The sequence below is a fragment of the Chionomys nivalis genome, chromosome 16 (genome assembly GCF_950005125.1).
Source record: "Chionomys nivalis chromosome 16, mChiNiv1.1, whole genome shotgun sequence".
Taxonomy (NCBI): Eukaryota; Metazoa; Chordata; class Mammalia; order Rodentia; family Cricetidae; genus Chionomys; species Chionomys nivalis.
The window spans coordinates 25,346,628-25,367,148 of record NC_080101.1 but is presented as its reverse complement, the minus strand read 5'-3'; the positions used below and the strand labels follow the sequence as shown (position 1 = coordinate 25,367,148).

At 50.4% G+C, this 20,521-nt stretch overlaps 1 protein-coding gene across 1 annotated transcript in view; it reads right to left on the bottom strand.

The window, feature by feature from the left end:
- Positions 1–818: 818 nt before the first annotated feature.
- The window catches only part of Shb (SH2 domain containing adaptor protein B), a 113,044-nt gene continuing 93,341 nt past the window's right edge, over positions 819–20,521 (bottom strand). Inside the window, exon 6 of the mRNA XM_057790589.1 lies at positions 819–1,590. Coding sequence (XP_057646572.1) covers positions 1,407–1,590 — 184 coding nt within the window. The 3' untranslated portion in view covers positions 819–1,406. The remainder of the gene's footprint in view (positions 1,591–20,521) is intronic.

Genomic DNA, 20,521 nt, shown 5'->3' with positions numbered 1-20,521 from the left:
CGGCCAAGAATTAGAAAAAGGGGAAGGTAGTAGAGATGGGAAGGAGGGGAAAGTGATACAATTATAGTCTCAAAAAATAAAAAGTAGAAACAAGAAGATGGTGGCACTATTCCCTGTCTGAGGTCCCAGCAGGAACGCAAGAGGCCACGTGAGCAAGAGCATCCACACCCCTGCCACCCTCAACTGTGAGGTTTCCTGTCACGGTGAGAAAGGTCTAAGTACATACAGCTACAGAGGTACTTCTATCTATGTGGTGACCAAGAGCAGTCCACGTTTGAAACAGCAGGAGTTTTAAGGTGACAGTGAGGCCATTCAGAGCTGATGGCAGCACCAGCCTGCTGGGCTGATCACGAGCTGTGTGATCTTAGGAGGTGACCCCCATCTCCAGCCTGTCTTTTCCCCACGTTAAACACTTTCAGGGCGCAGTGTGTTTGACTGATAATGGGGAGAAGGCCCTTAGTAGACTGGGGTGAACCTGAGGGGTTCACTCAGATTCACCATCAGCTACCATGGGTAGGATGGGAGCCTGACAGCTTCATCAGCTTTGAGGCTTCGGTCCATGGCTACAGACTGCACAGGGTCTGGCTCACATCTCAACACGATGCTGCTCCTCCTGCCGAGGTCCCGTTCTCAAAGCGGTCACTCAGGTACCCAGAAAGTTAGTTACCAAGCCCTGCCTGGAGCATGCCACTTTCCTCCAGAGGGCCTGCCATGCCAGCAAGCTCAGTCCAGGAAACACATCTTGCAGGCTCTGCAGAGATCCTCAGGGATATACTTTTTTTAAAAAATTAAAAAATGGCTAGTAATATATATTAAATGACTATTTTATTTACACACCCTATTCATAAATAATTGCATCCTCATCAACTGCACAATAGTTCCTTGACATCTACGATTACAGAGTGTACATCTAGAAGTAGATGGGGGCTTACTCTGGCTTATGACATGGTCTCTAGTGTTTACACTCAATATGCACACCCAGAGACGCAGACGTGCACCAGAGGGGTGGCTCCCAGCACCAATGGGAAAACCTCGCCCACACAGGTGAGTTCTTGACAGCTGGAGAACAAAGAGATGCAGGCCAGGGCTCAGCCCCGCCCACCACTGGAGCAGCTCCATCTTTGTTCACCCTGGAAGGCATCTCTTTGGATTGCAAATATTTTAATTCACAGAAACTCAAGGAGGGGGTGGGGCACGGGCTGGGGTGGTGCGGCAGCAGGCTGTCCCTCTTCATCCAGGCCTTCTCCAACCCTGTAAGTGACAACAGCATTCTAAGACATGCAGTGGTGTGCCGGACCAGACACACGACACACTGGACACAGATGGCAACACAGGGAGCAGGCTGATGCCCTGCTGGCTCCTCCAAGGATCAGGCTTGGTCACAGAGCAGGGTGAGGCTGGTCCTTTCACAGAGTCCGCACAGCAACTGGGTAGAGCAGGGACAAGTGCTCCGCCCCTTTGATGGGTAGCTTCCGGGTGGTGTAGTAGTGGATGACTTCCGGGACACTGTCGAAAGGGGGGCTGTTCTGACCCAGAACATACTTCTCTTTGGTCTTGGCCAGTTTCATGTGCATAAAGCCCTGGTTGCTCCTGCAAAGGAAACACGGATGTCAGAGAAGTGTGTGGTGTCTAAGGGGCAGGGAGGCATTCTTAGGGAGCCATTGGTTCCTGTTTCTGTATGCGCATGTTCTCCCCAGGGGTCTAGGACAAGGGGTCCCAGCCACACCCAGGAGCACCCTCCATTCCAGCATCTGATTGGGGTACAGGGGTTAACCACTGCTTATGGAAAGACTTTGTATCTGGAAGGTTCTGGGGAATGGGGGTTTTACCCAGCCCTTCCGCTTGGACCCGTTTAAACTCTGCAGTTATACAAAACATCCCACACTGAGAGGCGGCCTTGGCCAGTGTGGTATATATCAAGAGCAGACAAACTATTCTTTTCTTATCAGAGGATAACTGTCTCAGGAAAGGGGCAACTCATCCAGGAACCACACTTCCTAGGGCGGTTAGCCACATGACAAGCTACATAGCCAATGGAATGTGGGAAGCTTTGCTCTCTACCCAGCAGTCTCCCAGGCACCCAAGGCAGAGTTCCTTCCTTCACATCAGTGGCCTGAAGACAGTGCACTTGACTTTCTGAGCTGTAGTTACACATGCCCCATCCCAATACTCAGTTCCCCAAGAGCTCTGAAGAGCAGGGCCAGGCCTGTGCCCACTCCCCTTGTTTCAGATCTGACCAGAACTAAATAAACCGAAGTAGAGGCAGGGGCAGACTCCGACCACGTGTCCTGGCCCATCACAGTCTGGCAGTGGGTACAGGTCATGGAGGATGTGTCCCAGAAGACCCCTCCCATTTGAGGTCATGCCTCCATCACCCTGCCGCCCCTGCGCAGGCTGCATGCCACTTCCTCTTCACTCACCCAAGTCTGACCTGTGCCCATGCCTGTCATTTGTTAGAAACCTAAGGTTTCTGATTGGGAGTGTGCTACTAACTCAGGGCTCACCCCTGGTAACCTGTGAACAGCCCTAGGGACCCAGCAGTTAGGGCTACCTAAGGAAGCCAAGAGTCCCATGTGGGCTCTGGGGGGCTGTGGCCTTCCTGAGCCCCAGCTTCCTTTCTGGTTTCTATGCTCCAATGGGGTCCTTAAACCTGACCTGCCCTCTGGGTGAAATGGGCCCCCCAAAACCTGCTATGCTCTCCAAATGGGTAGAAGAAATGTCTAATGACACGCAGGCACCGAGCAATCCATCTGCGCATAATAATGTATTTAGAGATGTCACCCTGGGATTAAAGGAAATCGTTCAGAGAGCAATTACATTTCAAGAGAGAATAATTCTTGTGAAGAACTGAAATTTAAATTGAGAGTTTTAAGAGTGTGATGTTCTAATTACAGAGCCTGTGGCAAGCTCTACTCCCAAGTGAAGGGTCACTACACCTGAATCACCTCGGTGCTAGAGGAGGTGCTGTGTGGAGCGCTGGCTCCGACACCTGGGAAGGCGAGCATGTCGCACAGTAAACGTAAAGCGCAGCATGGCCAAGGACTCGTGCCCCCAGCATGATGTACAGCCCACAAACACCAGCCAGCTTGGAAAGGACCTGGAGCTGCGTGGTGTACAAGGGTGCCAGGAGTAGCTATAATTCATCACTATCCTGGGGGAGTGTGTGTGTGTGTGCATGTGTGCGCGCGCTTGGGGGTGCTGAGTGTGCTGAAGTGGAAACCAAGCCACCTAGCTCTGAGATCCTTCCACAGTCCCACCCGAGGGAGCAGGGGCTGACATCACAATTCCCACTGTACGTCAAGGGGTCAGAGCAGAGCAAGGAAGTCATAAGGCTGGCGTTAATAGAGATTTCCATGCTAGATTCTTGTGTCCTCTAGCAGGCAGCGGGTGGAGGAAGGCATGCCTCTATTTCCAGGCAGCAGCCAGTGGAAGGGCCCCACACTTCCTATGCACACAGAGGACTTGAGGTCACCACAGCAATCAGCAGCAAGGCCCACTTCTCTCTGGGGAGCAGGGTGGCAGGAGCAGATACCCTCTCCATGCAGAGCCTCCATGATCCTGGTGCCAACCTCACCAGGCAATGGCAGATCAGAGACCAGAGGGGTGGGGAGGAAGACCATACACAAAACTGTCCCAGGAACCGGAATTGGCCTACCCCAACTCGTGAAGCTCCAGGTCATGAAGACAGGATGGTGACCCTACTCTAAGAGGTTCTTGCATCTTCAGTCACTTCAAAGGTCACGTGACACCCTGAGTGCATGCATGCACACACTGAAGTACGGGGTGGTATCACAACTTGGCTGGTTATAAGAGATTAAAAATGCCAGGTGGTGGTGGCGCACACCTTTAATCCCAGCACTTGGGAGGCAGAGGCAGGCGGATCTCTTGTTGAGTTTGAGGTCACAAGAGCTAGTTCCAGGACAGCTAGGACTATTACACAGAGAAACCCTGTCTCAAAAAACCAACCAACCAACCAACCAACCAACCAACCAACCAACCAACCAAACAAACAAACAAACTAGGGGTGGCTTTAACCACTTGTAGCACTGCACAAACAGATAGTAGCAGGTGTGCTGGCTCTTTTTTTACTGTCTTCTTGACATAACCTGGAACCACCACACAGGTTCTCTGCTCGACTGTGGATGTGGTGTGTATGATCCGCTCTCTCTAATTCTGTCTGGACATGCCCTTAACGAGGAACCTGGAACTGCAAGTCAAATAAGCCTTCCTTCCAGAGTATCTTTCGTTCTGGTTTCTTGTGGCTGCTCACAGTGAGATGGTTTAGTGAAAAGTTGCCTGTGGCCACTGTACCCTCCTCACCCCTTAGATACCCCGGAGGAAACAGGCCAGAGGGGTGGGCTCTAGGCAGGTCCTGCTCCTACCCTCAAGGCACAGAACAGCACAAGGACAGCATGGTGGTTCTGGGATGGCACCTTTCCCGGGGAGTTCTGACAGGCCCCTGCCAACTGTTTCTTTGTTGGTTCCGTCTCCTTTGATAGGACATCTTGTGAGAGCACAGTCACAATTAGGGGTGTTTCTGGTGGGTGACCTGTCTAATGAGTCTTGTAAGGCCCAGGGAGGCAGGGTGCTTGGGTTGTCAGGGCACTTAGATCGCTCATTACCATCACAAAAAGCACCTCCTTGTCACTGTCCCCAGGATTAGCAAGCATGCCTGGCGTGTGCTGGCCTAATAACAGGCCCTACCTCGCCTCCTAATCATGAGCTTTAATAAAACATCACTCAGCCCACAGCTGCCCGCCGCTAGCCAGGGTGCGGGGCCTCACCTCTTGCTTTTAGACCTAATTGCTTGATGCATATTTCATGAAGAATCCTGGATAATAGTTATGTTAAATCGTTTCTTTTCATGATGAAATGACTTAAAAACACTTGCATATAATATTTATGTGGGAGAAAGGAGGAAACAGCCCTGGGGCTAGCACAGCAGGACCAGCCACAGGAGTCCGCACAGAGTTTCTGCTCCGCCCTGACTTTGAGTCAAGTGCTTGAATTCTTTTTTAGTTCTGGATCATCATACATGGTTCCCAATGCCAATTCAAAATTCAAGATACTAGTCCTTAAACATTACCAGACTCAGAGCTAAGCTTACATATGTAGCATCACTTGCAGATGGGGAAACTGAGGCTCAGAAAAGACGAGGCCAGGATTTGGATCTGCATCCTTCCTTTCTCTCTTCCTCCAGAAACATAGCCCAGGTTGGCCTCAAACTTGCTATGTAGTCAAGGATGACCTTGGGCTCCCAATTCTCCTGCCAACTCTCAAGTGGCAGAATTAGATGTCTTCAACCATGCCCGGCCTCAAACCTACGTCTCTTGGACTCAGCAGCCTGAGCGCCCTTCTCAGCCTGGCACTCAGGACCTGCAGCGACCACTGTGACCTCATCTTCTCTGACCAGATGCCCAGCTGGAAGGGTCCATGTGGGTGTTTGAACTTGTCCTGCCTGAGAGAAAGCTTTGTGAGACCCACAGTTGGCTACCCTATCTGCTCACTGTGATGCTTCCCAGATGAACTGACTCTAGCCTGCAGCCAAGGCTCTCCAGGAATTCTACCCTTTCTCCACTGGCTGACTAGTTAGGGTCTGCCTGGAGCAGGGAACTGAGGCCCTGACTCCTCCCCAGCTGCAAGCTCTGGAGGGCAGGCTCGAGAGTGAGCCCAGAAAGGTTTGGGGGTGGTGTGGGGTGGGGCTGTCAGAGAACAGTCCTATGAGGTGGGTACACAGATCCATAACTCTCAAAGCATGCCATTCTCTCCAGGGCTCAGACTTCTTCTTGGAGTTCAAAAGTCATGTCTGGGATCCCTGAGCTGGCCACTGCCCTTTGCATGGGCTCACATGCATACGCAAAACCACAAATATGGGCTGGAGAGATGGCTCAGTGGTTAAGAGCATTGCCTGGTCTTTCAAAGGTCCTGAGTTCAATTCCCAGCAACCACATGGTGGCTCACAACCATCTGTAATGAGGTCTGGTGCCCTCTTCTGGCCTGCAGGCATACACACAGACAAAACAATGTATACATAATAAGTAAATAAATACATATTAAAAAAACCCCACAAATACAAGACCAGTTTCTTCCCTATGTTTTGTTTTCCTGAAGGGTGCAGCCATGCATTTTAAATGCATTCAACAATGGAAGAAGATGGATAGTCCACAGCCCCTTCCTCCACAACAGAGAAAGGACTAAGCTTCAAGGCCTGAGAGGACAGGTTTGGTACACAGGACACACCATCTGCCCATGACGGACAAGGACATTCATGCTAAACTGACAGAAAGCGAGGTCCTGCTCTAAAGACAAGCCTCTGGGATGTTAGGAGACAGACTGGCTTGGAAGGTAACCATGGTCTAGTCCCTCCAGTTTTACAACTCAGACCGCTATTCCCCTCTCACCCTTCCAGACATGGTCTTGCTGGGAGCCCATGCTGGCTTTGAACTCATGATCTTCCTGCTTCCAAAAGTACTTGGGATTTTATGAAGGGAAACCCAGGTATCTCCACCTACTCTGACTCTGAGGGACATGGGGCTGGGACTGCATCTCTAGGGAAACCCTCCACACATTGGGGAACATGTGCTCCAGCAGGGCACATGTTCTGCCAGGAGACTTGAGAGCACAGGATCACCAGTCATCTACTGTATGGCTGCCCTGCAGGGTTTATATACCCTCACAACCAGGCATCCTAGCCTTAATTTTCTGGGTGGAGAAACAGTCAGTTGAAGCTAAGTGCCTAAGGAGTAAGCCTTTCATCTCTCCTGGTGACACTTTAGACTAAAGTGGGTAGAGATTGGCCCCGGTGACAAGATAATCAGAAGGTGATGGAGGAAGGTCATTGGTTAAAAGCAAAAAATAAAAGTAAACGAAGTAGAGTTTAAAATAAAGCGCATAAAGATGGAAAATACACAGAGAATTTTGATACTGTATGCTATTATGCTCTGTTTGAATTGTTTGAATGCTGAGGAAGGAGCAACAGCTGCTAAAAGGTATTTCTTTATAAATGCTGCTGAACTAATCCAACATAGATATTTTGAAAACGCCTTGACTTCAGAATTTGAATCTAAGGATATGATACTTTGGAAAGGAGTTTCTTCTTTTGTTTTCACAGAGGATGAGACACTGTGGATTGCTTCTATCACAATATGGTACGATAGACCACGCCCTCCTGAAAGGTTGCTGTGAACACCCTCAAAAAATTACTTTGCTCAACTGCCGACTGACATGAATCTAGCACACAGGTTATACCCTGAAATATCTGATTAACGGCACCCACATTCAGCAGGAAGCAGTTTGGAGAGAAATAACTACGTCCATATTCCCAAATATTGTTTATAAATGTTCTTTTACATTTAAAGGGGGATATGATATAGGTATGAATAATTTGCATTGATATGGATTTTGCTTTAGTGATTTAATTTTTTTTTTTTTTTTTTTTAATTTTTTCGAGACAGGGTTTCTCCGTAGTTTTTGGTTCCTGTCCTGGAACTAGCTCTTGTAGACCAGGCTGGCCTAGAACTCACAGAGATCCACCTGCCTCTGCCTCCCGAGTGCTGGGATTAAAGGCGTGCGCCACCACCGCCCGGCTAGTGATTTAAATTTAAGGTCAATTTTGTTATATGTATATGTATTTCTGATCTTGATTAAGGTATTGTGATTGTGTAGTTCACTTAAAAATGTAATGTATATAGTTGTTAATAGATAATCATCTATAATAGTCAATTTTGTAGTCATGTTAGATTTTCTAGATGTGCATGGATATATTTCAGATAGGCATTTATCATATCTTTCAAAGGCTAGAGAATATGGTATTTTAAATGTTTTAATAACTTAGGACTTTTCATGACAATGAGACATGTCTGCTCCTGGCAGCACCAATCTACTTCAAGAAGAAGATGGGCATCGAAGAGGATCCTTATGGAGTTTGATAGCCATTTGGGCAAGAATCTGCTCTTGCCTGGACTATTGCATAAACTGGACACAGAGAACCCGCAGAGAGAGGACTACTGAACTTGCCTAAAGGTGAGATGATCTTTCGGGGTTCCTGATTCATGAAAGAGTCTGCGAGACATTCTGCAGGACACAACAGATAGTGACTGAACTGCCTTTGAAATTTCCTGCTTCATGGAAATGTCTGCTGGAAACTATGGGCCTGTAGGCCGAAGATGGATGCCCCAACGGTACAGAGGAACTTTGGGTGACTGTCCAGGCAGCGAGATGTCTCTGTCATTTCTAGAGTTTGAAAGTTGCTTATTTCTTGTTTGCTTAGGTAATATTGTATCTTTCTGGAGTCTTTGATGGAGTTGAAGAATAGTTAGTTATAGTTATAGTTTTCCTTAGTTATGATAAAAATAAAATAGATGCAAATATTGTAATATTTACTTTGTAACTTTTGTTATATGTAATTTTGCTATGTTAAAGTTAAAGCCTTCCTTTTTTTTTTTTTGTTTAAACAGAAAAAGGGGAAATGATGGAGGAAGGTCATTGGTTAAAAAATAAAGAAACTGCTTGGCCCTCATAGGTTAGAACATAGGTGGGTGGAGTAAACAGAACAGAATGCTGGGAGGAGAGGAAGTGAGCTCAGACGCCATGCTCCCCTCTCCCAGGCAGATGCAGGGCAGCTCCTCTCAGAGGCAGACACGATGAAGCAAGCCGCCAGGTCAGACATGCTGAATCTTTCCCGGTAAGACTGGTGCTACACAGATTATTAGAGATGGGTTGATCGGGATATGAGAATTAGCCAGTAAGGGCTAGAGCTAATGGGCCAAGCAGTGTTTAAAAGAATACAGTTTGTGTGTTGTTATTTTGGGGCATAAGCTAGCCAGGTGGCCCAGGAGCTGGGGCGGCAGGAACGCAGCCCGCAGCTCCCACTACAAGAAGGCATTCGGTAGGTAAGACCTCAGATTTTGGGAGGAGGAGGGAACACATACTCCATGGGAGCCACGGGGATCTCTATGGACACCTTCCAAAATGTCATGGCAGCCTATTTTGTTTTTAAAAAACAGGGTCTTGCCAGGTGGTGGTGGCCCACACCTTTAATCCCAGCACTTGGGAGGCAGAGGCAGGTGGATCTCTGTGAGTTCGAGGCCAGCCTGATCTACAAAGTGAGTTCCAGGAGAGTCAGAGCTGTTAACATAGAGAAACCCTGTTTTGGGGGAAAAAAACAAAGACAGGGTCTTGGGGCTGCACAGATAGTTCAACAGTTAACAGCACTGGCTACTCTTTCAGAGGACCCAGGTTCAATTCCCAGCAGCACACAACTGTAATTCTAATTCCAGGGAATCTGACACCCTCACATAAATATACAGGAAGGCACAACACCAATGCACATTAAAAAAAAAAAATAGACAGATGGTGGTGATACACATATTTAGTCCCAGTATCTGGGAGGCAGAGACAGGTGGATCTCTGTGAGTTCAAGGCCTGCTGGATCGATCTATAAAGGGTGGCCAAGGTTACCCAGAGAAACCGTCTCGGAAAAAAAAAAAAAAACCCTCTCCCCAAAACAGGGTCTTTCTGTGTAGCCTCAATTTTGGATCCCCCACCCCCCAGGGCTGGGAATTAGAAGTGTGGTAACCACACTTGCTGCCCAAGGTCTGATCACCTGAAATGCCTGAGAAGATCTTGACTGTTCTCTTGATTCATGACGAAAGTAGGTGGGTGGACTGGAACTGAATACACATGCCCACTCTACAGATGGGAAAAACGAGTGCCAAAGTGAGGGAGAAGCCTCACTTTCTGGACCACAGGGCAAGGACCCTGGAGCCCCCCAGACAGTGAGCAGAACAGCGTCCTTCGCTATGGACTGTGCTGTCAAAGTTCACACGCAAGCAGATGCCCTGTGAGTGCAAAGAGGTGGGAGGACAGGAATAGGCTGAACACCCGCTCCCCACCACCTCAAAGGGCCTTCGGCGACAAGCTAAAGACTGCCCAAGTCGTGAACAATGTCTAACCAGTACTCCCCGCTGAGCCAAACAGCGTGATTTATAGCCAGATAATTACCTTTCAGTAAAGACGCTGAAGGGATCAGCCTTCCTCAAGCCGAGTGGCCCAAGTGAAAGCCTTCTGTAAATCACGGCGTGTGACACAGTGCCGTCTTCAGGAGGAAAAGGCCTGCCCTCACACACAGAGAGGAGGCTGGGCAAGACAAGACCATCAGGGGCAAACCCACATGACGCGTCACCCTAGCAGCTCACAATGACAAGACTTGGACGGGAGTGGGCCGCCATTTCTGAGGCAGGCAAAGAGCATGGTGAGGAGGCTTGGTAGGTGTCTCCAGGGCTGGTGTGCCCACCCGGCCTCTGACTCACGTGTGGACGGCTGAAACAGGAGGGCTGGCAGCGGCAGCTGGCCCGGGACCAAGCACTGACTGAAGTCACTGATGCCATAGGACAACCTCGGTCCCTGAGCTTCAGGGACCCTCTGCAAAAGGAGGAGGAGATCCTTCCACTGATGTTCTCAGTGTCTCCGGGACACGGCTGCACGGGGTGGGTAGGGAGGAATGGGGGCACGGACACAACCAAAGCACCTGGGTCAAATGGGGCGGACAGAATCCATTCAGGACAGAAGGACAGGTCTCTCGCAGACCACAATCTCCTTAGGTGACTGAGGCTCTCAGCTGGGCCCATGACTCCGCCTGGCCCATGGGGATTTGGCAACGTCTGGACAGTTCAGGGCTTAGCATCTAGTAGGATGATTCTAACAGGACAGTGACACAGGAAACCCAGCCTAGAATGGTAACAGTGTCGAGTGGAAGGCCACAAGCCTCCTTCGTCACCAGGACAGGAACCACACCTGGCTGTCCTCCAGACACTTTCAGGATAAACAAATGTGGCCACCTGGCTAAGGCAAGGCCATCTGGCTCAAGACATAACACAGGATCTGTCCAACGGCTTGGTTCTCAAACAGCTTCTAGGCTACTTCCAAGACTAATCCCCACACCTATCCCCTCCTATTCCCTCACAGGAGGGAGAGAGCTCTTGGGCCTGAGACCTAGTATACTTGGGAGACAAGGATGGATACAATCCAGGGCCCTAGGCCAGACGGCCCTGGGTGTGAGGCTCACGCTACCCCTCCCACACCACGCTCCTTTACGCTCACTCTTTGTTCGGAGCAAAGGAGTCCTCTCTACCTATATAAGGGACATCCTAAGTTTTTGGGTTTTGAGCCAGCAGTTGAAGAGCAGGCAGGGTCTCTTCTAGTGTAAATGCAAGCGCCAGGGCCGGGCCCCCAATATGGGCCTCACTTCCCCTGCTGAGCAGAAACTGCCACACAACTGTTGCCCATCTGGTCTGTCTGCTGGCTCCAGTCTATCTGGGCCCAGAACCAGCAAGTCCCCCCGAGCCTGTCTGGTCTGTTGTTCATGGCCAAACTGGCAACCTCAAACCCATGATGGCCAAGTTGCCCTCTGGCTGCAGCCTCCCTAGTTAGTTGGTAGCTTTGTCTTTGAGCATCAGCGGGTAGAGCAGTCGATATTGGCAGGGTGGTTACTGAGATTCACTGCCCCACATGACATTCTAAAGTATACCGTTTCCACCCAGCTGGTGGCTCAGCTATAATCTTAGCTCTCTGGTAGGCCAAGACAGGAGAGCTGCAAATTCAAGGACAGCCTGGGTGACAGAGTGAGTTTAAGGTCATCCTAGGTGATTTCAAGAGCCTGTTTGAAAATAAAAGGTAAACAGAAGGGTATAGTTCAGTGGCAGAGCACCTGCCTGGCATGCATGAGGCCTGAGGTTCACCCCACCCCCATACTGGAAAAACCCACATTGCTATGTGAGGGATCCACATGAGAACAGAAGGAGGAGGCAAGCGGGGTGAGGTGGGAAATCTTGGAACCCCAACATTTGGGGAGCAGAGGCAGGAGAATCAGGAGTTTTAGGCTAGCCTAGGCTAGTCAGAGTTTCAGGCCAAACCAGGTGACCTAAGAGCCGTTTCAAAAAGCCAAGAAGAGGTCTCTCTCTATTGATAAATGCGGTCTATCAATAAACATGACTTCTAGCAGGTATCAAGCGCTCGCTGGAGATATCCCTGTATTCAGAGCTCTCAGAAAGAAGACACTGAGAGGCCCAGCAAGTGGCAGGGGCAAATCCCTCTACTCCACCCATGATCTGTGCCACAGTGCCCTGTGAGGTCATGGAGGGGGACAGAAGAAACTGCCATCTTCCTACACTGGGCACAACAGTCCTCTAACCTCAGGGGGGATTTCTCCAGTTCAAAGGCGCATGGCGGACTGCCAACAGCCCACATGTGAACACTGATTTACAGTGGGAAAAATCCCAGCTGTCTTCAGGAAACGGGGCAGTAGGGTTGAGAGTTCAGGATCCTGGCCTGCTTCTTCCTCCAAGGCCTCAGTTTCCCCATCTAGACATTGAGAAGCACCTTTCTAGTTCTACCTGAGGAGGCAGACAGCTCATGTGAGCGCTGCATGCTCTCACTGCTCACCTGCAGCCAAATCCCCCACTACAGGGTCTCAGCTCTGCAATGCTAAGTTCCTCCCCACTGAGCTGACACATGCTCCTCACAGCCTGCCAGTGGGAGCTGCAGCTCCAAGCTCTGGTTCTGGCAGGCCTTGGACTTGGTTCTATATGCCCTAGAAGGCCAAAGAGGAGCACCGGAGGCAGCTCCTCCCCAACTGTCCTCACCAGGCACAAAGTACTCCCCTTCCATCCGGTCGTCACTACTGGGTTTATAGCCTGATCGGCCTGGCTGGGGTGGCTGGTGAGTTTGTCTAGCTAGGCCACCTGCATTAGCATACATGCATAAACTCCATCATTAATGGTGGGTGTCTGCTGACCTCCCGAGGGCACCTCTTTTCTCTTTCCCCTCAATCTCAAAGGACAGAATTCTACTAACCCCCACCCCCACTGGCCATTAGGTGCAGAAAATTCTCACCTCCCTTCCAAAATCAAAGGACACATGTTCAAAACGACTAACAAGCAAAAGCCATGGTTTAGGCCACACTCAGAAGACTGACAAACAACTCCAAAAGATTATGATCACTTCTTAGTTGTCTGGGCATTTGGAGGGCAAAACCACTCATGTTCAACATTCATTGTGGCAGCTTACTGACATCCTCTTTCTACAAGGTAGAAAATTTTCTCAAAATTAAATCTGTAGCTCTTTGCTCCCTAATGAAATTGATTTCTGCCTTGATACACAACAAGGCCTCCATTTTATTATTTGGCCAGGGTTTGGCTACATTAATTATGCCTCTCCCCCCACCATGGCTGCATGTAATTAGTTCCAGTTACTCACTCACCAGCAGAGCGAGCGATTCCCACAAAGTGTCGACCCTAGATGGTGTTTTGGCTTCAGAACCACTCTGGACAGAAAAGATTACTTCCACAGCCTGAAAATAGTAACTCAGAAGGGGTGCGCTGCTCTGAGGAGGTGGAGCGCCTAGGTGCCCAGGTCACACGGTCCAGGTATCCGAGTCTCAGTCAGAACTCATGCACTGTCCCTGGCACCATTCCATCTGACTCAGAGGACACTGTTCACACAGCCTGTTCAAGTCGGCTCCCAACACCAGTGTCCAGAAACTGCAAGAGGCTTCAGGGTGCAGGGCAATGCCTCACACTTAATGAAGACTGTGTCTAGCACACTGGCAAGCCAAGATGTGGAGGACTGTGTAAGGATGCAGCACTATGATTGCTGATGGCTGGCATAGCTACAGGTGAGTAACCCCTGATGCCCCTGAGCCCCTGATCTTAAGAGGCAAAGTGGGGTGCTCTAGGCAGTGGTGACCACTGGGCAGAATTGCTCAGTGATCTGTACTTACAAGAGGCCCTCCTGATCATGATCTCTCAGTTGCTTCATGGTCACCCTGGGGAGACCATCAGAGCCTTTAGGTATCTAGAGATACCCAGGTAGAGTGACTTAGGTGCCAGCAGGTAGCAGCTTAGAAAGCAGGGTCCCTGGATTTACACAGACCAGTTTTAATCTGGAAAGGAAGTTGGGTGAAGATTACACTGTGCTGGTCTACCTGGTTTTCCTGATCTGCAAGGATGTGCGCAAACTCCACCACTCTCTCTCCTACCAGCACATGCTGACCCACTCGGCCGTCTCTGTGGTGGTCTGAAACCAGGAGACAAAATAAGTCACTCTTCACCCGCAGATGTTCCTTTCAGACACTGCGGTCACAGTGACAGGACGGCTAATAAAAGTTCTGTATATCCTATAAGGCCCTGTCCAAATGTCACCACCTCCAAGGAGCCTCCTAACGCCCCATTGGAATTCGTCTCTTCTCCTTGTGTGAGCATCTGAGAGTATGGCAGAGTGAACCCCACACCCAGAGGCCACCAGACACATGTGGATTTTCAAAAGAAAAACTTTCAAAACGGATGCAGAAAAGATATTCTATTTAAAGCATTTCTAATAAGTCAGCTTTGCCAAATCCAAACGTCTCTGCTATTCCTCTTGGGTAAAATAATCTTAAAGAGAAACAAAGGGAAAAAAGCACATGCATGAATAAAAGTGGTAAATGCTCTTTTGGGAGGACAAGGACTGCTTACTGGGGGACCTACCTGGACATGAACAGAGTGGAGAAGCGGCAGCATGTGCCTCCTCACTCAGACCCCACCCCCAAAGCCAAAGGGTGCTTTTAAAGCTTTAGCATTTGAGCTAAAGATGAGGGCTGTAAAACCTGATGTCTGATTTTATAAATCTGCCTCAAATCTCAAGAGGAAAACAGGAGAGGGAAAGACAATGCTCACAGGGCTCAGAAGGGTCATAACCTTGAGACAGAGGTGGGACATGGAGATTCGGCCAGCAGCTTGTCACAGTCTCTACCCAAGTAAAGCAAAGCTTGGCTCTAACTACCAGGTGATCTAGGGAACAGTTAAATCCTGTATATGATCTATGATTTACTATATGGAACGGTGGCTCTGAGATCCAAAGGTACTTCTTTCTCATGCAGACAAGCTCTGCAGCTGCCCTCGTGGCCTCTTTTCCTACAACATCCCAGGGATCTCCCTGGAGGCCCCAAACAACCATTTCCTGGATGGCTCTGGCAAAAAGTTCATTAAGTACATTCTATTGATAAGCTGGTGTAAGGGTGGCCGGGAAGACGCGTTCCGGTTTGCAGAGACCTGACAGAACCCCTCGATGGAAGTGCCCAGGCCACAGAGGCATCCTGGTGACAAATGGCAGTTGGAATGTCTCCCCTGGCGGCTGAGCTACACAGGCAGATGGAAGGAGGCTGATAGGAAATAATTAAAAATCTGCTGGAAATGTAATCGGAGTGGTTCAGACACTGGAGAGGACAAAGGACAATCCTGTGTCTGGCGGAGGGGAGAGGGAACAACCATCACCTCCTGGCACAGAGGGCATGGACCGGCAGTGAGAGGCAGACTCAGCATAGGACCTAATTACCTCCCCGGTCTGCACAACTGGAAGGAAGCAGGGAGTCAGGCCTTTTCAAAGCCAACTGTCCTGATCCCCTAGCTGCTCAGAAACCTGGACACAGTCCTCAACTATGTCACTCCTTCCCCTTTGTCACCATCCACCAACTGTCCTTGCCCTCTGAGCTGGTACAGCTGCCGCCCAAGCAGCCAGCTCTCACTCCTGACCTAGCACGGGCAAAGGACCTTCTGAGAAACCTATGGAGGTACCTCAGTTCTTCAGCTGGCTTCAGCTTCCGCCTAGATACCCCAAGTTTCCATGCAGCACCTCCACATCTAATTGGAGCAGATAGCTAAGGAGGGGGGGATCAGAAAAGAACAGAGTCTGGGGTCAAGGGGACTCTGCCTTAGCCCCCGCTGCTCCACGGCCTAGAAGAGGTTCTCAGCTTCTGCGAACCTGGGCTTCCTCCTCTGCGAAGAGGCAAGAGTGAGGGTGCACTCCCCACTTGAATGGCTTGAAAACTGCACTCAGACAAGAAAGTAGAAACCCCATGGGGTAAGAGCCAGAGAGAGCAGCTCCATTTTCGGGGGTTTAAACCCACATTAAATGCTAGGGTCTTTATCTTCAGGCTTTTGACAGTTACAACTGACTGGGAAAAGCTGCCAGAGGACGCCTGACATGGATTCTGCTACGAACATCTGGTACAGTCCTGGCGTTAAGAACAAGGGTGCCTTCTGCTCAGAGGGACCCCAGAGGGCACAAAGAATGTCATGCTGCACTGAAACCTGAGCTGCACTCACAGCTGCAGCATCACAGGACCTCTGCTATCTCAAGAAGGAGCGCACGGTTCCTGTTCTCATGGCACTATCAGAGAGAGAGAGCGCTACACTCTAAGTACTCACCCCCTTCTGAGTGTCCCCACCGTCCCACCTCACAGTGCTACTGTAGCAATCCTAAGCTGTTCACATTGGACACATCTCAGTTGCTGTGCTGGGGAACTCAAACTGGGGTCTGCCTGAATCCCTTCCCAAGGGCAGAGCCAAGACACTGCTGTGGGATGCCCATCTACCTGGGGTAATGCAGAATTTGAACCCATGTGTTTTGAACTTGCCTGTACTTTTTCTATACTGTCTCCTTCACTACCCCAAACCACTGACACACAGGCTCTAGGTCCTGGCAAGCATCTGCTGGCAGCAGGTATATCTCTATACTGTCTCCCTCACTACCCCAAACCGCTGACACACAGGCTCTAGGTCCCAGCAAGCGTCTGCTGGCAGCAGGCGCAGCTCGTTCCTTCTGAATGGCAACTGCCAGTGCTTCCCTTTCATTCTGTCGGCCATCTGCACACTTCAAACTCACTGCTCTCCCCTAGTCCCCTGCCAAAAGCAGAGGGTCCCTTTGCCTAAAGCTGCAATTCTTAATTATCACACTTCCTTTAGCCTTCTAGAAGGAGAAAACACACAGCACACCAACTGAACAGAACAGTCATCTTTACCTTCTGCAGCCCCGAGAGGACGGGTACCCCTCACAGACTGAGAGCCCCATTCTCACCCCCAGCCCAAGCCCACCTGTGTCAATACTGACTGAGCTTTGTGATGGGAGTGGGGTGGGGAACGACTTCCTGTTTCTGAGCCTTGCTTTCATCTGTTCCCTGAACCCCAAGATTCCTGCTCATGACATCTTCAGCACTCCGGCCCTGGCATGCTGCATGGCATGGGACAGGGAAGCGAGAATGAGATTCTGGAAAGAAGAAAGCTGTCATTCAGAGCGTACAGATATGGTACAAGAACTGGAGGGGAAGCAGGCAGGGACGAGGGCAAGGAAGAAATGCCGGCCTCCTAAGACAGCTATCACCTGCAGCCTCTAAGAAACACAGGTCAGAGTCAAGCAACGTCTCCAACTGGGTACAATCCAGGAGGGCGGCGGATTTGACCCCTGTTCTGTGAGACTCGGGTTCTCAGTCATGGAAATGGAGGCTTGCTCTAGTTGCAGCCACATAAGCTGTCTTTTCGAGATTTATCTATTTTATGTGTACAGGTGTTTTGCCTACATGTTCACCTGAGCACCAAATGTATGTCTGGGGCCCACCGAGGTCAGTAGAGGGCATCAGATCCTCTGGGACCAGGGTTACAGAAGACTGGGAGCTGCCACATGGAAGCCTTCTCTCCAGCACCAGCAAAAACTCTGCCACCACTGTAAAGAGTATGGATATGGGCAGAGTCCCCTTTCCCCTTTTCTTATAACCCGTGGATTTCCAAAGTTCTCAACGAAGACAGCCCGCAATCAATAGCCAGGCTCCTGCTCAAGGTGTATTGCCCAGATGAGAAAAAACTGAGGCTTAGACAGCCTACACTATATTCTGCTTGGGGGAGTTGTCAAGGGCTCCAGGCCAGGTTGATGCACAGCTAAATAGAGCACCTGGCCAACACTGGACCACTTCTACCCTGGGGAGGGCGCTGGATGCCATGTACTGCAAGGTGGTACTTCCTGCCCTCCCAGGCTCCTGCCCCACCCCTTACTAATCCTCTGCCTTCACCTAAGACAGTTCTCCCTCCCCAGGCAGGGCCATCACTGCTGTATGTCCGCTCCTCCAGCTTAGACCCAACTCAGCAGCTCAGAAGACCACAGGACACACAGACAAGCCCAGGGCCCTGTGGTCAGAGCTAGGTAATGTGGGGTCCCTAGACAAGTAGTAACTGTGCTTGAGCCGGGCACTGCACACATACTGCCTTCCTTGAAGGTTTGCTCTTACAGGGGTTCACCGTGCTCTCAGAGACGTGTTGGGGACCAGGGGGATGTGTGGCTGGACCGAAGTGACTCAGCTGAAGGGAGCTCAAAGGCTGTCGAGAATCCTGGCAGGGCGGCTTTTGGAGTCGTCCATGGTTCTTTTTTGGGTTTTGTTTTAGGGCCCTGGGTTTTAGAGCCCTAGCCCTGGAACTCTGATGCTGACTCCACAGAAGGTAGTGAAATCTGTATTCCCCACTGCTGCATGCACGGCTCAGCTTCTCCTCCCCCTCTCCCCCTCCCTGCAAACATTTATTATTTCTTGCTCCTGGCTGTCAGCAGCAACAAACTAAGATTAATCACTCGCCTGCCTGGCTGGACCCAGACATGCCCACTGTTTGAAAACTCTCTCCTTCACCTACAAATCAATGAGGGGAGAAGAGAAAGAAAAATACCCCTAACTGAAATGCCTCCCCTGAGCTCTGCCAGACCCACGACACCTACCTACCCTCTCCTATAAACCAGGGGGCATTTACTGGGTGGTACTGGGTGTACAGCAGCCAAAAGAACTCACTGTTCAGGCAGATGCAAAGGGATGTCCCTAAGCACACAGGGGTCTTTCTTCATAAACTTCCCACCCCACCCCACAGGGTGGAGGTGGGCCCACCCTGTCCTCAGATTCAAGGAAGGTCTCTGTAGACTCACTGCAGAGCTGCACAACTGGAAGCCAGTGTGGTGGCTGAACCCCAGGCCCTCACCTTGTTGTCATCTGCTGTCTGCAGCGTGGGAACACGGCAGGGGCACTGGTGAAAGGCTGAACCAGAACTCCACGCAAAGTGCCTGACTGAACAGCAGGGCTCTCCCCCATCTGAGCTTCTACCCCAACGCGCCATGCTCCTCACTCCAGCCCTTTCACAGGAGACCCCCGCCAGTGCAGATTCACGTCACATAGGTGTGGCACGTGGGACACAGGGAAGCCAAAGCTGCAGGCTTTCCCTTTGGCAACACTCATGTCTGTATCTTACTGATGTTCCTAGAGCAAGGCTCAGAGAGCACTACTGTTGCTATGTACACTTGCAGGGACTCCTCCGTTCTCTGAGATAAAGCCCCATCCTTTAGCCAGGTGATGGGCTGTGCCACTCCTGGACACGGGCCAATGTGGGATTTGTTGTTCTTAGCATGCCTGTGCCTGCTCCCTCTCCTATGTCCACCACTTATAACCTTCCTATCTCCCCCCCCCCGTTTCCCCCTTCTTGTCCAGATTCTTCTGTAAATCTTGCAGAACTAACACTTAAAGGGCCCTTTACAGCTCAACGTGCCTGAAGAACCCTACTAACGAGACTGTCTCCGTTCCTTTCCCCAGGCCTTTACAGGTAAACAAGAGGGCGTCGGCTTTTGCTATTTTCTCACCAATTGCTAAAGGCTCAAACTTTTGCTTGTCTGGCTGGAGAAAGCGTGCCCAGCACACCCAGGACCAGTGGCAGGCACGAGGCTGGCTAGAACTTGTTGTCAAGCTCAGGGGACAAGAGACACCTGCAGCAGGAGAGACTGAGAGTGATGAACATCATTTGAAGGATCTCTGAACCAGCTTCAAAGGTGGGAGTTGTCCACAGTAGCAGGTGACAGACATCTGAGGAGTGAAGGGGGATGGGCTATAGATCTTGCCCAAAGCACAGGGAGCTGGAGGGAGGCAGTGTTATCAGACCCAGGGGTGTCACTGATCCCCACAAAAACAAGTCACTGTCTTCATTGTCAGAGCAGTCAAATATGCACTCAAGGGCAGAGTTACGTCCATTGTGAATCTCCACTAGGGATGTTTTCTCATTTAGATAAATCCTTAAAGTCACTTACACAGCTGATACCCTAAGACCTTCTGACCAAATATAAGGGTGTATGTCTGTATCTGTTTGTGCCACAGTTCCAACCACAGTCTTGCTAGACGCCTTAGCAGGCATTCAGACCTCTAACCTCAAACGAAGATCTGGGAATCTGCCCTAGCCTCTGCATGAGGCCACCCTAGCACAAGTGTGCAGGCCACAGACATCTATCTGCTGATGGATGAGGGGATAGACTCTGAGCAGGACCCATTAGCCAGTGGCCTTGTCCCTGAGAATCTGACAAGCTCCTCTAGGAGACACAGAAGTCCTACGAGGCTCCTCAACACCACACCTTTACCCTCTCTCTCTACTGAGGAATACTCGCATCCCCTAAGGGTCGCCAATAGCTTTTGCCCTGAAGCTTCTGACCCTTGGTTGTGGTGACCACCCGTTACAGGCCACCTCTGGGCACCCAAAGCCCTTGGCGCAGTCCTGCATGCTACAAGGCAGTCAGAATGAGCATGGTTGTGAGTTTGCAGTTGGGTCTGGCTGTCCGCCTCGGCTCTCTCTCTACAGACCCAAGTGCCAGGTACAGAAGGTTCCAACAAAGTCTTCCAAGGGGAAGGACGGAGCAGGTCGAG